Genomic DNA, 17804 nt, shown 5'->3' with positions numbered 1-17804 from the left:
ATATAAACGCATTACAGTGAAAAGAATAGCATAAATTCATCTATACATACCACTAGAAAGTATAAGCATCCTTCAAAGTTTGTAGTGACATCTTTCTTCTTTTTCCTCATTTGTTTCAAATACTCTTCCAATTCATCATACAAGTCATCTAATATGTATCTTGACCAATTGAAGTCTTTCAATGCATTCTTAGTACAATACATTACCTTAAGCATCTGTTCACTAACATTAACACTATCACTCGAATATAAAAGTATTCTTAATGTGTACAATAAAAATAAAAACTCAAAAATTTCATCCTCTACTTTAGATTTAATCAATGCCAATATCTTCTTATATGTCATTTTATAATATATTTCCTTTAACCTCAAGAATTCTTTCTCTTAATCATCTACCTCTGTTGACACCCTATCCCCACCAAAGGGTAATCTTATTAATATGTGAACATCTTTTGCTTTCATTTCTTTTGACTTGTCTTTAAGAAATTGAAGGATAGGTGGATCGTATGAAGATATTAATTAAAAACAGAGGTCTCAAGGGAATGTTTTCATCAAGCAACATGCCAAACTTTATTAATTGATGTTCTCTACCCTCGTTCTTAGGTTCTCATTCACTTTTACAAACTCTACAAGCTCTATAAACTACCTCACAGAGCACCTCGTGTGAAAAGGAACCTTGTATTTATATTTTTCAATATGTCTGTCATATTTTAATTGCTTACCCTTCTCAACATACTTGGCCTTTTCAGCCTTTAGCAACTCTTCCTAAGCCTTTAGTTCATATTTTATTCTATGTTTTAGCCTCATTTTCTTATATTAATCTTCATTTTCCTTAAGAAAGTTCTTCTTGAAAAGACTTAACGCATTTACCATCTTCCTTATCCTAAACAATCAAGACTCCTTGTTAACATTTTACAATCTACACTAGTCACAGCAATAAAGGTAAAAAAAAAAAATCAAAATCATACAGCAACAAAGGTCAAACAAAATCATACCAAATATCTCATAGATCCAATTAATTTGCTTCCAATAATTGATATGAGTAATGTGAATGTCATTATTATTTTCTTCACTTAACTTGGGCCAATGGAATAAGAGGCTGATTTGCAAGCCAAAAACTTAGCCATTTTTTCATGATTTTTTTTCCAATATTCATTATAAATGTATAATATATATGCTTCATCAACAATATATTCATTCACATGTATTGATCTTCAAAATTTATTTTACTCAAGACTAAAACACATGTTATCGTTGGGTATTCACATGTGAGCATATATCTAAAAGGAGAAGCTCAAGACTAAAGCACAAGTGAACTTAAAAAGAACATGGATAAGAGCAATAACATTATGTTTTGTGGCTTATCCAATTATAAAAAATTCTCATGATTACTAGAAAATCAATCCTATTTTCATATATATATATATATATATATTATTTCTAAATTCTTATGTGTTATCCTCATGGACATTTTCTGTGTGGTATATATGTGTGTATTAATAAATGTATGTTTATTACAAATCTAGCTACTTCATGGTTGTTTTAATAAGATTTTTAGCTCTACTATAGTTTATTTAATTTCAGTTTGTTGCCATCTGTAAGTTATCTTTAAATAACTAACATCATGAGAAAATTTACTTAAGCAACTATTGTTTTAGTAAGGATAATAAACTCAGAGTGGTGAAGATAGAATAATATAAGGAGATGTGCCTTATGAAGCAAATGAACAATCACATTTCTTGTTGGAATGATACCCAATAGAATTTTATACAAAATAAAAATATAAATGATTTTAAATTTTCATTTAAAGTCAAGTCATTCCAAAACTTTGGTCTTTAGCTTTGTGCTAGTGGAAATAACAAGATACGTTCTCTTGACTATTTTTTTTCTTTGGCATTGTCATTATTATTATCTCATTTAACTATACTAGCGGGCTTCTTTATATGTGAAGCTCAATTTTGATTTTGTAAATAGTTGCATAGAACATAGACCTTAATGAAGTTTATTCAAGGTTCATGGAACGTATATCTTCATTGTTAGGGTACCATGATGACCTTAATAAGGTTTCTTGCTCTTTTGGCTCAATATTTCTCCCCAAACTTTGCCCTTTAATTCTTAAAATTCTACCCCAAAGGTAATTACTCATGAGCAGAGAAAAGTAACACAACGCATAGAAATAGAAGCACAAGAGGGAACTGTTTATAAGAAAAAAGAGCAAGAAATCCAAATTCAATCCTATGGTGTCTATTATGTTCTCATATAAAAAAGCATAGCAGAAGAAACACAATTCAAGGTGAGATAGAAGTTAATAGAATTGTGAGTACAAAGTCATTTATGAGGACAAGAGTCCATCGAAGCAACTAACATAGATTTAAGGTTTGTGCCAATAAAGAGGTTAGATTAGAAGAGTAGTTTAGGAAATAAAAATGGCATTGAGTGGTGGTGACTCGTTAACTATAAATTCAATGTTTGGACTCACATACCCATAAACACAGTCATATAGAAGTTGAGTGTAATGTCCGCCTTAATATTACTAACATTTACCACAAAATCATAATAATTAATGATAATTAGGAGCAATTGATTGTTTTTAAACTCAAAGTAAATACAGAAGGCTTAAAACTAATAAACTTTTAGAGATGATTTTGAATATTTAGAATCTCATAAAAACTCTTTAAATAAGTAGTTTGAGTTCAAACTTAATGATTTATAAATATATGTAAAGTATGGAAAAGTTTAGGAAGTAAAACACTTGAGAACAAGGCCAAAAATATTATTTTTATGTATTTTGGTACATGCGCCGTGGTTTGTGATCCATGTGCCATGACATATGGCACAGAGATGCCAATTTAGCCTCTATACCATGTGCCATAACTTACGCACAGTAAACTTTGGTGCATGTGTCCTTGTCATGACCACTTTTCAGGATGAACTTCAAACGTGTGCCATTTTTGCATCCAATGTCCAATTGGAGTAATTCAAATGCTCATGCAAAGCTTATTCAACAAGCTAACTAATGGTACAAGTTTTATTATGATTCAACACCGTATGAGAATTTTAAACACTTAGATGCAAAAGTCAATTTTTAAAATGATTTTTAAGCATTTAAATACCAAAAACTCAAAAATTATACCATTTACCCATTTTGAAGCTTAAACTAAATCCAATGAATCAAAATACATTTGATTAAACATTTAAATATACAAAAATATACCAAATACAAAATTTGGCTATTTAATGCCAATTTCACCAAATATGGCTAAAAACACAAAATCACATTTACACACTGTTTAGCTTCTATTGCCATATAATACACCACATATACATTATCACCATATTTATATAATATTCCTTGCACTTGTATTAGTATTTTAGCCCATCACCATAAAAATCACCACATATTCATGTCATATACAATATTAGGCTAAAATACAAAATAACATAGTATAATACTAGTACAACCAACCAAAATGACATACATTTTTAGTTGGAAACTCATGTTATCATCTATTTAAGTTTATGTACACAACTCAAAATAAAATCAGGCATTACAAGTGCAAGTAGAACTAATCAACTAATCCTTGCCTAATTCCTTCCCTTACTCAAACTCGACAGTATGACCATAAAATAATAACCACAGGGTGAGATAAGAATCTCAGTAACAAAGATAATCTACACTATCGATTAACATGGCAAGTTATAAAAAGCTTTAAGATATATATAACAATCACACTGTAACATCCTGATTTTTATATAATAAAGAAATTGTGGAATTTAGGTTTTAAGGAAAAAAATGATAATAATAGGAATTTATATTATTTGAGGTTATTTAGAAATGATATTATGGTTAGGTATTTAATTATAAATTTAAAAATTTAAATTTAAAATCACATAAGCAATATTTAGTTAAGATATAATACATAAATAATTTTTTATTGTGTGTTAAAAAAAGGGAAGGTAGAAGGAATAAAAAAAAAAGGGGGTGGAAGGTTGTTGTTTCTAAGTCCCACATTGGTTAGATGAGGGAAGAGAAGAGGTGCCTTCATGTATAAAAAGGAGGGGGTGTGTGCATTAGGAAGCATGAGAGGCTAAGATGCAATTTAGAGGAAATTGCAACTTTTGGCCCAAAGGTTTGAATAATTAAATTCGAACCTATAGTTTTTTTTAATATAATTTTGGGACCACAATCCCATTTTTATATTATTTTTCTCTCTTCCTCTCACGTTGCTCGGCGTTTTTCTCACAAGGGGGGATTATTTTCTTTTTCTTCAGGTATGTTCTAACTTTCCTGTTTAGATTAGCATTTAAAAATTTATTTAATTACAAAATTAATTTTATAGTTATTTTCTAAATAATATTAGCTTTCTAGTGATATGATTATTTTATAGGATAGAGTAAATATTCTGATTATGATTTTTTTTCTATAGGATAGTTAATCTGATGATATGATAGATTAAAAATATAGGTTAAAACTCTTAGGGATATAATAAATATTATAGAATATTTTCTTGAGGTTGAAACTCATGTTTAAGAATTTTTAAGTTAAAATCTAGATCTATATGGTTGAATTTATGTGGAATCTGAGATGTAGGGATAAACCTATGATTATTAAATATTTATTTAAGTATGAATAGGTATTTTTGAGGTTATAGAAAGGTGATTTGAGGCTTCAGGATAATTTTAAAATTTTTAATTTATTTTTGGACGAATTTTTAGAATATAGAAGGATGAAATTGTGATACTAGAAGTGATTTGAGGATAAAAAAAATAGTTTATTAGGGTATGAGAATTTTAGAAAAAGAATTTGGGAAGTTAAATGAGGCATAAATCTTAAATTAGTATTAATATGAATTATAGATCTAAGACTTTCTAATTCTTTAAATTAGAGTTATTTATTTTAATGTAAAATTAATATATAGTATTGTGAAATAATTATGTAGATTATATTGACAAAGATAGTGGTAAAAAAGAAGTTGTGAAGGGGGAACTTGTTATTCAAGACACAAGGTAACCATTATTAATGTGTTGTGATGGGTGTGTTTGTGAATGGTTATGTGTTGTTTTGTTGTTTAAAAAATTATGAATTATTGAAAATAAATACTGTATATACTTGTTTGAAATTATTGCCAAGTGGGTTAAAAATTTATTTTTGTTTATCATGATGAGATATTATTGTTCGGATATATTCCTGTTTGGATATTTGAATGATGATAATGTATGGTGATAATGGGAATTTCTATTCGGTTAATTATTACCACGTGGTAAGCCCTCATTGGACCCAATGAGTGGCGTGTCGCTTGGTCCAACTCACCTTTGGCCGGGTGATTTGGCGTCCGAGCATGGCGAAAGGAGGATATAAGGTGCAGTCATGCAAATTAAATACTTGTTCGGTTTGTTTGAAAATATTGTTCGGTTAAATGTTTTGTGTGCCCACTTAGCAATTGCATGATTAGTTACATCCGCATGCATCATTACATATTAATTTTTGGTTACTGGGACTTTTAAGTCTCATTCCCCGTGGTTAATATTTTTACAGGAGCGAATCCGGCCGAGAAAGCACCAGAGGTGTAACTATGGTGTATGAAACACCATCTTTTACGTTGCCTCTTATTTTGGATTATACAATATATCTTGTGCCAACTTAAGACATATCTTCTTTGTGAAGCATGTAAACTCTAATCCTTTTTATTAAAAGTATTTATTTGACCAAGAGGATTATGTTTGTCTCTCTTGATTCATGACCTAATTTAAATATCATGCCATGAGGATCCTGACTGTCCCTCATGGTTCTAATTGCTTTTTTTGAAAAATTAGTTTGTAAATTTGAGGGTGTTACACACACCATATACGATTCACCATAATAAAATGCATGATCGTTAATCATCTGATCGTCCAATTTCTTGACCAAACTAGTAGACTATTTTACAAAACTAAACCGCATATATGGTCCCTAAGCTCACCATTCATGGTATGACTACTTAGTCAAGGTATCCTAAACTACTTTTGAACTACAGGTTCCCCTTATTACAAGTAACTGGGGTTTCATTACTCTAACCCTGGATGCTACGGATGCTAAGGAATATAGTCTCCAACTTCACACTCTTTTGAATACTAAAGAGAGTAAGTCTCTAGCATCGTATCCTTTTTCGGGCACTAAGGAGAAATATGATGTGTACCTAGCGTCCCAAGATGCCAGCAATGCCATATGGACTTAATCTTCACTAACTCTATTAAGGTGACCTTCCACCCTTTAACATGCCATATTTCACTACATATTTTCACTTGATCATGCATAAACCATGTTTTAAGCAACTATAACAAATCTTACCACTTACTTTAAAAATATAAAATTTCACAAATTAATACTCCACTTATTTTCTAAGATAGATAACTTTTATAAAATTGATACATATATACATAACAAATGATAAAAAAACTTGAGAATAACATATATAAGGTAATAAATAATGTGAATTATCTAGTTAACTCAACCCGTTTGTTACTAAAAGGGTTAATTGTGGTACTAAATATCCTCTTGTGTCAAGACAAGCTTTCCTACATCTCAATCTACAATAATAAGTACTATATGTTAATCTTTAATTAATCCAAACACTAATTGCCATCAATATCACTCCAATTCTCCTATTTTTCACTCTTAATCTCAACAAAGAGGCTTGTTAAAATTACAATTTGTTCACACAATCCCTTCAAGCTTCCTTTTAACTCTCTAATAACAAAACACTAGACATCTTAACTTGTCACACCTCAAAATCTCATAATTAAGCTAAGGCTTGATCCAATTTACACCAAACAAAAATAAGCTTCATATTACCACTTATCCAAGGTTAAGAGACTTAAATCAAACATTTATATTCACTTGAAATCTTTAAAATGTAGACTCACAGCTTGATCCGTTCAGAGTAAATTCACCCACTTCCTAAATCCAATGAAAAAGAGATATAGAGGTAAAAGAAAAAGGTGGGAAACTTCCTCAAAAGTTTGAAGACCCAATCTAGCTTCAAAATTCTCCTAAATTAAAGTCCTAATAGTGCCCAAATCTTTTCCCTTTAAATTCTAGGTTTTCCCACATAACAACTACCTTTTTCTGATGATTTTTATATTTTATGTTGTCTGTGCTATTCACAAGTTGTGGCTCATGACATAGTGAGCAAAAAGTCACTTTTGCTCCTCCCAATGCTACCCAATTTGATCCAATTTCCATCCTAATTCAATTCAGAGCCAAATATGACCCAAGAAGCCAATTAACAACCTAAAAATATAATTAAATTAATTAATTATTTTTAATTAATTTATCCCTTAATTAGCAATTTATTCCAAGTTCAAAGTTTTTGGATGCTACATTGAAAACATGAATACATACTTGAATCAAGTGCGATTAGGGAGAGAGGGAGAGAAGCTCTTAGACTCATGATGATGACAATTCCAGCACCCATGAAGCCACAATGATAGACCTATTGCCAATAACATTGAGAAGTTCAAAGTTGTCAGAGGTGAAGCAAATCACATATGAGAACACCCATTCTCAGGCTATAGCTGTTGGATCATGTGTTTTGATGATTACAAAACTAAGAGAAGAGGTATTTGTCATGTGTGCAAATACAAAGAATTATGGATGGAGATAAAACCTCAAGAGTATAAAGAATCAAGAGAAGATGAAGAAGTTTAGGATAAGTAATTTAAATTATCTTAGATTCAATGTGAAAACTTAAAGAGCTTAGTCAGTTTTCTTAATCACTAAATGAATACATCATATGTCTCTTATACGTATTAAGAATCTTCTAAGTATATTAAAGATTGCAAACAATGCCCTTCTTGCGTATGGTTTTTCATAGAAGAAGTTTACATAGTGAAGAGATAGAATCACGCGTGATTCTACAGGTCACTTATGAGTTTTTGCATGTCAGGTACATTGACAGCTAAATCATGCGAATGTGAAGAAGTGCTTCATGTGTGATTAAGCACTTGTGTTGTATGTTGCCTTAAGCTTTATCTTTGCATGCAAAATCACACGTGAAAGGCTTCATTGACTATGCAATTTTTAGTACCTGTGCTTCATTATATTGTAACAAAGTACAAAACCACACGTGAGACTGATGGTAGCCATGCGTGATTTGTTACTTGTTAAATAATCATATTTTATTTTGTTGAGTCTTAAATCTTCTCAAATCAAGCTAAAATTATTCATTTGTATGATTATTGATTCCTAATTTCATATCCCTTGATTATGCAAAATCTTGCTTGAGTTATGCTTTACATGTGAATATGCATCAAACAAGTTTATGCATTAGTGCTTGCAATTTCACGTGTCATATCATTTTGATTCCACGCGAGTTTTGATCATATGGCATTCTGTCATCCATTTCACGTGTGAGAGAGTAGGGGTTCCACAGAACTGATGATAGTTCATTATGTACAAAACCACACCTGAGAGCAAATAGTACACTCTCAAGTTTTAGCACTCTAATATGTTAATATATTCATAAGTGCAAAACCATGTGAGAGAGTAATATGGTACCACATAAGTTTTAGCACCCAGAACTGAATGAATATTCTTAAGTACTAAACCATGCGAGAGAGTAATGAGGTACCATGCATGATTAGGCACACAGAACTGAATGTTTATTCAGAAGTGCAAAACCACATGTGAGAGGACAAGGTGTTCATGCGTGATCTATTGCATTCGGTTTTGTGAAACTTCTTCAGTGCAAAATCATGCGTGATTATACCAATCACTCATAAAAAAATTTCCTGAACGGATATAATCACTATTTCAATAGTCTGTCAACTTCAAAAAACTATATAAGTGATTCATTTTAAACCAGAACAAGAAATAATGATCTTTGAGTGAATGAATTATCATTTGTGCATTTAAAGAGCTTTTAAATTGTGATTTTACTCATTGCATTCTTGAAAAGAATTGTGAAAAGCTCTCAAAAGTATATAAGCTTTCATTTGTATTCTCATATACTCTTTAAGAGAGTTTTTTATAAAAAGCTTTTATTATTTTCTCAAAAATTTTGAAAAGGGTGTTGTAATAACTTGCTGAATTGTAGTAAGGTGTGTTAAATAAATCAAGATAATGTTAGTCTTAAGAGTTATATTATGGTGGCAAGCAATCATTATGTACAAAACCACACCTGAGAGCAAATAGTACACTCTCAAGTTTTAGCACTCTAATATGTTAATATATTCATAAGTGCAAAACCATGTGAGAGAGTAATATGGTACCACATAAGTTTTAGCACCCAGAACTGAATGAATATTCTTAAGTACTAAACCATGCGAGAGAGTAATGATGTACCATGCATGATTAGGCACACAGAACTGAATGTTTATTCAGAAGTGCAAAACCACATGTGAGAGGACAAGGTGTTCATGCGTGATCTATTGCATTCGGTTTTGTGAAACTTCTTCAGTGCAAAATCATGCGTGATTATACCAATCACTCATAAAAAAATTTCCTGAACGGATATAATCACTATTTCAATAGTCTGTCAACTTCAAAAAACTATATAAGTGATTCATTTTAAACCAGAACAAGAAATAATGATCTTTGAGTGAATGAATTATCATTTGTGCATTTAAAGAGCTTTTAAATTGTGATTTTACTCATTGCATTCTTGAAAAGAATTGTGAAAAGCTCTCAAAAGTATATAAGCTTTCATTTGTATTCTCATATACTCTTTAAGAGAGTTTTTTATTAAAAAGCTTTTATTATTTTCTCAAAAATTTTGAAAAGGGTGTTGTAATAACTTGCTGAATTGTAGTAAGGTGTGTTAAATAAATCAAGATAATGTTAGTCTTAAGAGTTATATTATGGTGGCAAGCACTCATTAAAACTTGTGATTTTAGTTGAAAATCTTAAGTGTGATCTTGAAGACTAGACATAGGCCAAGTTTGTAGCTGAACCAGTATAAATGTTGAGGGTGTTATCTTCTTCCTTTACTCTTTCAAAAGTTTCAAGTGTCATCCAATTCACTCTCCTCCTGGGTGCCACCTATCTTAACAATAGCAACATTGTGGTGGCATATGAGACACAGTTTAGGTAAGATGGCAATAGAGACAACATAGAGCATGACTGATGAAGGAAATGGGGGAAATGACATCCATTACTTTTTTTTTTAATTTGAATCGAGGACAAAAGTATCATTTCTTTTAATTCCTTAATGACAAAAGAATCCAAGGGAATTAAGTTATTTTGTGAGACCAATCTATTATTTATCTAATTTAAATAGATTTTATTGTCATATATATATATATATGTGTGTGTGTGTGTGTGTGTTCACATATATCCTTTTTTGTCCGCATATCTCCTTTATATTAGACAGTTTTGATGGATTAAAAATTTATCATTGTATATTTCCCCCCTTTTTTAGTTTTACTAATCTCTTCCAGGTCCAAATAAAATCAAGGATCTTCTTCTTAATTTATGCTAAATTTACTATTTTCTTAATTTCTTTCTTAATAATTTGTATTTTTTCTTTCATCACCATAAAATAAGCAAGCATAGTAAAGTTAATAGATAAGTTTTATGAAAAAATGATTTGTGTTTTTCAAAAATATGAAACACTTGAATGAGAAGCAGAAAAGGACAACTTATTTTATTATAGCCTTGAAAGTCATGTTTGAAAAAAAAGCGCTAAAATCGTTCTAAATGTTCACCAATTTATAAATAAACCATTACATCCCGAAATAAAAGCGGAAATTGATAACATATCCAAGATCTCCATGCTGATTAAGACTTTTTTTTTCAATGATTTTTTATTTAGGAACACAAAAATATTTTAGAATTTTTCAATCAAAAAATATTTTAAAATTGCTCTTTTTTTTTTTCATTCCATTTTATAATGCCAAATATCCAGAGATGGATAGAAACTTAGTGTAAATTAATTATGAATATTCACCTTCTCTCCTTCTTTTTTCTTTCAATTTTTTTTATTTTATTTCTCAAATTGTAAAAATATTTATGTAATATTTAATTATTTAATTTTTTTATAAATTTTAAATATTCAACAAAAAATACTTCAAATATTACATTTAAGTAGCATTTTAATTGATGGATTTAAATTAGAATATTATACTTAAAATTCCGTATTTAAATAATGTAAAAAGTTTTAAAAGTAGAAAAGGGAGGAGGTGAGATTCAAAGCAAAAATAGAAGATTAATATTGATAAGCTTTTCTCTATTTTTGAATCAATGAAAATTGAGGGAAAAAAAGAGAGAAGAGGGACAAGAATAATAAAGGAATTGATAGTGAAAATATGAAGAAAATAAAAGGATTATAATAGTTAAAATTTCAAATAATTAAAGTTTAGGGAAAATTTAAATTGTAAAAAATTTATATACTCAATCTTATATATTTAAAATGCTTGTTTCAATTAGATGAAGACATGCAAATCTTTTATAGATTATTTATTTTATAACAAATTCTTATGATTAATATTATTAATACATTAAACACATCTATTGTGATTTAGTTGGATAAAAATGTTTTAAATAGAGAAAATACTTAAATCCTATCCATTTTAAATTACAAAAAAAAATCATAGATGTGGATAAATTTTTTATATATCCAATCGGGAATTTGATACAAATCTAAATCTAGGCTTAAATTATCATGCATTCAACGCACAGGTCATACTGGCCAAAAAAAAAAAAAAAAAAAAAGGACAGGCCACACAGCTTTAGAGGTTAAAATTTGATATCCTTCGTTCAAAATAAATAAATACAGGAGGGGGGGCCGGAGAGGGAGAGACTGCGCGCAATTGGATTATGAGTAATTGGGCAAACGCAAATGTCAAGCTGAGTGCGACGGCAATATTTGAACTAGAAAACATTGCTCATATGCGCAGAGTGGCCTATCAATGATGTTCCATTTGTATATACTTCATTCTCCTAATTCTACATCCCCTCGTATAAATGTTCCATGAAAATTTGATCTGAGATCATCAACCCGGGATTTTCAAAAGATAATATATTATATATCGCTACTTCCGATAGAGTTCCTGGTTTCTTCCAAGACCCATATTTACTTGAAATCTATCCATTTGATCCTGCTAAAATCCGTACAGAGCCGGTCAGAAACCGTAGACTCATCCCTTGCTTGAATTTTTATTTTTTTTTCGTAGTACCCAAATTTTTGTTAGCAATTGATCGCATCTTGCTCTTTCAAAGGCGTGACTAATTTATTCTGCTCTGCTTCCACTTCTGGAATTTTGTGTTTCGATACCCTTTGTCTTTGAGAGCAAATTCTTAAGTTTAGTTGATTTGAAGTGAGAGTAACATTGCTAAGTATATTCAATTGCATGGAACTTCGATCATAGTTATCTGTGAGATTGGGCTGAATTGCTGAATTGGGCGTGGCGAATTTATTTTTTGGGCAGTTTAGGGGCAGCGTGTTAGATATATTGAAGGGGCTGAATTTTCTGGGTGCCTAGATGAGGGGGTCATACGAGGGGTTTCAAGTGTAATGAATGAGGGGTTTTCTGGGTATTCGTTCAAGTTATGGTTCTTTAGGTAAACAGCTACAGAAAAGATTTCCAATTATTCACACAGTACGAAAGCTTTCCAAGATGGTAAAGGAGAAAGAGAAGCTCTTCATGCGGTTCTTCAAGTTTACAGGGCAAAAGAGTATCGGAATGCTGTTACTCTTTGCTATTTGTGCTGCGTTTTTCTTCTGGGTTTTGAACGTTGAAAAAGGTTCTCATTTTCCCCCATTCTCCTTTCAATTTCTCTGTTTTCTTCCATGGTTTTAGTGATTATATCATCTTATATCATGTGATTGCTCACAATTTAAGCCTTCTATTATTTGCTTATGTTTCATTGAACACATAGGATATGTAGTTTGATGAATCTCAATTGGATGATTACAATGATGTTGTGTGGGTAAAAGGAATTCGGTATATGAATACGTCTAGTAGCTTCTTTGACATATTCTGGATTGACTTGGGTGCTATTGCCATTATTGTCTTAAACTATTTCATCTATTTCTCTTCTATTTTCTTTTGTACTAGTGTGCCTGGTTGTTGCAGTTCTTATTTATTTGCAATTCCGACATGGAAGTTGTCTTTATTGATTCAATTTGACTCACTGGCTTATGCTATACTTTATGTCTCTGCCTTGCCAAAGGAAAAAAAAAAAAAAAAACGAAAGAAAACCCTGTTTTTTGATTTACAATTTAATACTTGATTTCTATTTTAATTAGGTAATTTGAGATGTGGTTTGTTTCAGGTGAAGAATCACAGGAAATAAACAGTGTTCAGAACAATAATGTTAATGAAAGCATTGTGAGCCTAACTTCAGATATGGTGTTGCCTCCTCCTCCCCCTAGCCATTTTATGGGCTACACACTTCCTCCTGGGCATCCTTGTAATAGTTTCGTACTGCCTCCTCCACCAGCCGATAAAAAACGCACTGGGCCACGGCGTAAGTTATTTTAAACTATTTTAAATCACCCAGTTTCCTGAAGGTTTTGATATTAAAGACCATACGCTGGGCTTGCTGTACATTTTAGATCACTTTATAATATATGCTGGTAGTGTTGTTTCTGAATACTTACCTTGTTCATGTTTTAGCATGCCCGGTTTGTTACCTACCAGTTGAAGAAGCCATAGCACTGATGCCAAAATCTCCATCACCTTCACCAATCCTTCAGAATTTAACTTTTATCTATGAGGAAAATTTGAGTAGAGATGGAGAATTTGGTGGTTCTGACTTCGGTGGATATCCCACTTTGGCGCAGAGAAGTTATTCTCACCATATTCAACCATCAATGAATATACACTGTGGGTATGTTCTAGTTTTTGTTGGATATTTAACTGGAATATTCATATTTCTTATAGGTATAAAATGCGTTTGGCTGTAGTAGGACATATTTATCCTATACTCATGTTCATGTCTGTTTCACTCTTCATCCTCGGTTATGCATGTGTCTATCAATCAGATTTGTTCGCGGAATCAAACCTGGCCGCAACACAGGGTATGATATGGATGAGGATGACCTCCTGTATATGGAACAGTGTACTGGCATTGTTGTTGCATCTTGCATATTTGGTCTGTATTTTATCTTGCCAGTCTTGTATTTTCTTACTTGTTTAGGCGTTTAATTTACTTATAAATTTAAAATGTTCTTCAGGAAATTTTGATGAGATAAACGAGCCATCAAATATAAGTGAATATTCGAAGAAGACTGTATGCTTCCTTATGTTTATAGATGAAGAAACAGAAAAATATCAGAGAAATTCTGGCAGGCTTGATAGCAGCAAGAAAATTGGGGTATGGAGAGTTATAGTTACACGGAATCGTCCTTACACTGATGGTAGACGGACCGGGAAAGTAAGAGTTTATAAATTTGGCCAGCTTCACCATGACTGTGACATTGATATGCATAAACTTGAAAACATTTGGTGCAGATTCTCTAAATATTTACGTTTTTCCTCATGATCTGATTGTTGCTTTAGAGAACTACCGTATTTGACAGTGGTTTTTTCTTTAGTCTAGATTGGAGGAGGTCTTCTGATTCGCCTTCAATGGATGGAGGAAAAAGAAGCTTAGATTAGTAGTAGATCTATATTTTCTAGATGCTTTTATGTGATCTAAGCATTATAATGATTTTATCTTTCTTCGTGGGTTGAGATAACATATATTTTAGTTGAACACTTTTTGTTTGATTTTTTTTTTTTGTAACATAGATCTTCCTTTTGATCTTCTATGTACCATTTTACACTTGTCTACAGATTCCAAAGCTTCTGATACATAGAATGACTCCAAATGCCCGCTATTCTATATGGATTGATGGAAAGCTTGAGCTTGTTGTTGATCCTCATCAAATTCTTGAAAGGTACCTCTAAGTGTCTCTCTTTGAGATTACATATCTATGCAGAGGTCATATTTACTTATTTTAGGTGGAATTTGAATTCAGCTTCCTTCATCATATGCTAGGAACATTGTCATCATGAATTCATCTGGATCTGGCATGAACAGAATATCAAATCATTGCCTTGGAATGAATTTATTAGATCCCTCCCTTTCTCAATCAATGACTTTCTCCCTATGTTGGAATTGGTTGTTCTTGATCAATCAAGTTCATGCTTAAACCATGGAAATGATTGCAACCAAATCCATAAACTCGAATATAATCCCATATCAATTCAGAGGAATAGATGAAATTGAATGCAGAAGCGTACCTAAATCTGCAGTCAAGAGTGTCACATGGTTCCATGAGTTGATGGATGGGCACTATGATCTTTCAAATTGTAAACATATGGTTATCTAGGAGGGGGGTCAAATAATTAGTTTTTCGTCAAGCCCAATCCTGGGACCACGACCCTATTTATATTATAGACTTGAGTGTGTTATTTACAATTTGGGCCCTCAACAATTATAAATATTACTCTTATCTATACATCAATTCCATAACAATTACATCTCTTAAGCCTTAAAACTTCTCCAAATAGACTGCTTTATTTAGGCTAAATTATAATAATGGCCACACATTTTTAATATTTACATGTGCGGCCCCTTTGTTTCCAACACCCTATTATGGCTACTTTTCACATTTTGACAGTTTGTTCCTCAAAAACAAGAATCTGATGTCTGATTGATTATGTTCGGTGAAATTCTTGTTTGAGTCGTTACTATTACCTCTTCAAATGTAATAATCATGGATTAAATTCCTTTCCTACAGAACTAGAAAATTGCTAGAATTTTTTTTTTTTGCTTGCATGCAGGGTTAAAGCTTATTTGGGTGCTAGCATTGATACTTTGTCTTGCCTGACCAGAATGCTTGTTTTCGAACCTTAACCACTCTGCTTATTATTCAGGTTTTTGTGGAGAAAGAATGCAACTTTCGCAATATCGAGACATTATAAGCGGTTTGATGTATTTGTTGAAGCTGAGGCAAATAAAGCTGCTGGAAAGTATGACAATGCCTCTATTGACTTTCAGATTGAGTTTTATAAGAATGAGGGACTGACCCCATATACAGGGGACAAATATCCCATCATAAGTGGTACAGCCAAAATTTTCTTGTTGGGTTAGATGCAAATTTTTCTCAATTCACTTCATTATTCTTAATCTTGATTGTTGATTTGCAGATGTTCCTGAAGGATGTGTAATTGTCCGAGAGCTTATTCCTATTAGCAACCTCTTCACTTGTCTCTGGTTCAATGAAGTTGATCGGTTTACTTCTAGGGATCAGATAAGTTTTTCAACCGTGAGAGACAAAATTTTGTCTCAGGTGGATTTTCATTTTAATATGTTCCAGGATTGTGAGAGACGCAATTTTGTAGTTCAGGTAATTAATTATCTCATCTTTTTTTCTTTTGAATTCAGTCACTGAAGTAAAGAAAAAGCTTTAAATTGTAGTGTGTGTTATGTGTTATATGACTATCTGGTACTACCGACTAATCCATATTTTTGAGTGTAGAATTGAACGATGAACAATCTAAACTTATAGGAATGTCTATTGAAGTTATTAATAACGGGAGTCAAGCACCTTTGAAATGATTTGAACTGTTCAGATTAAAAAATTTTAATAAGTGTACTTATTATCTATTTGGATAGTCTGAATTGTCTAAATTTAATATTATTTTTTAATAATTTTCATAAATTGACTATTTAGATTTACTTTAGATGCTTCAAATTTAATATTAATTTTTTTAATTTTTATAAAATTTTATTTTTGTAAGTACAATATTAAAAATAACGATAATCTCTTAATGGGGCCTTTCCAATTTTTTTTTTTAAAAATTACAAGTTAAAATTTTTAAACGTAAACAGTTTAGAATAAATCTGTATGGCCAATTTATGAAACTTGTAAAAAAATTAATATTAAAATGAGATTGTTTTGATTAAATATAGACTATGATGATGAATAGATTTATTAAAAATTTTATAAATTTTTATCTTGATAAAAAAAAAAAAATCTGAACATTTCAAATTAAATATAGAGTGCAAATTATATCAGATATGATGAACACAGGTTACTCATAATTTGTTCCCTATTCATAACCAATCTTGGTGGCCATGTATTATTTGTTATCTTGCATTGAACCTATTGAAACCAAACTTTTAATGTATGTTTACAGAAATACCATCGCGAAGTAATGGAGCTGGTCAAGGCTCTACGTTCTCCTCCATCTTCACCCCTATCTCCACCGCCACCTTCACCGCCGCCACCATTGCCGGAAAGTCTGCCTGTGGTGGCATATCCTAGACAACAATGGACAGATTGGAGGACGGCGTCGATGTACAATCGGAAAGCTTTTCCTGGCAATGGAGATTCTGGTGCGACTTAAGAATTGATTTTGGGTAATCACATTCTTTTTCATTCCACTGAGGAAAATTATTCAGTGTTGAGCAGAAGAAAATGTGCAGGAAGGATGTGTTGAGCTTTTTTGCAACTAGACTCTGTTTTTCTTACGCTTTAATTTCTTGAATTGTTCTTGCTTATTCGTTATTTTTTTGTTGTATATATATAGTAAAATTTTCAATATTATATTGTTCCATTATTTTGTTCCGTTGTTGAAGAAAAAATATATTTGTTCTCATTTGTATTCAAGTCAAGCCATGTCTCTTTGGTCTCACTAATAAAGTGACTTAAGCTACTTTCCAAAAGTTTGATTTATTAGAAAAACACAACAATTGGTCTCTTATAATTTCATCGTATTTGTAATTGGTTCTAGTATTTTTTTTTTAAAGGTATTAAGTCCCTATAGTCTATTCTATATATAATGTTAGTTTCTCTATTTCTAGGAATTAGCTTCCCTCCTACCAATTCCTCT

The 17804-nt window shown here is 31.3% G+C and overlaps 1 protein-coding gene across 1 annotated transcript; it reads left to right on the top strand.

The window, feature by feature from the left end:
* The first annotated feature begins 11785 nt into the window (after positions 1 to 11785).
* LOC129285328 (probable hexosyltransferase MUCI70) lies at positions 11786 to 17539 on the top strand. The gene is made up of 9 exons (XM_054920963.1): positions 11786 to 12720; positions 13252 to 13446; positions 13596 to 13809; positions 13964 to 14073; positions 14156 to 14355; positions 14757 to 14860; positions 15843 to 16030; positions 16116 to 16315; positions 17109 to 17539. The coding sequence occupies exons 1-9, from the start codon at positions 12495 to 12497 to the stop codon at positions 17316 to 17318; spliced, it is 1647 nt and encodes a 548-aa protein (XP_054776938.1). The 5' UTR covers positions 11786 to 12494; the 3' UTR covers positions 17319 to 17539.
* Positions 17540 to 17804: the final 265 nt, after the last annotated feature.

This window comes from Prosopis cineraria, unplaced genomic scaffold (assembly GCF_029017545.1).
Source record: "Prosopis cineraria cultivar Desert tree isolate PC_DT_omini unplaced genomic scaffold, ASM2901754v1 PC11, whole genome shotgun sequence".
Lineage (NCBI taxonomy): Eukaryota > Viridiplantae > Streptophyta > Magnoliopsida > Fabales > Fabaceae > Prosopis > Prosopis cineraria.
The sequence above is the reverse complement of the archived record's forward strand: the minus strand, read 5'-3'. Positions and strand labels throughout refer to the sequence as shown.

Excerpts from the sequence above, each read along its gene's own strand:
- LOC129285328 (XM_054920963.1), top strand. The coding sequence starts at position 12,495 with ATGAGGGGTTTTCTGGGTATTCGTTCAAGTTATGGTTCTTTAGGTAAA. Across the intron at positions 13,810-13,963 it reads TCAATGAATATACACTGTGG|ATTTGTTCGCGGAATCAAAC; the intron begins GTATGTTCTAGT and ends TCTATCAATCAG. Across the intron at positions 14,356-14,756 it reads ATGGTAGACGGACCGGGAAA|ATTCCAAAGCTTCTGATACA; the intron begins GTAAGAGTTTAT and ends ACTTGTCTACAG.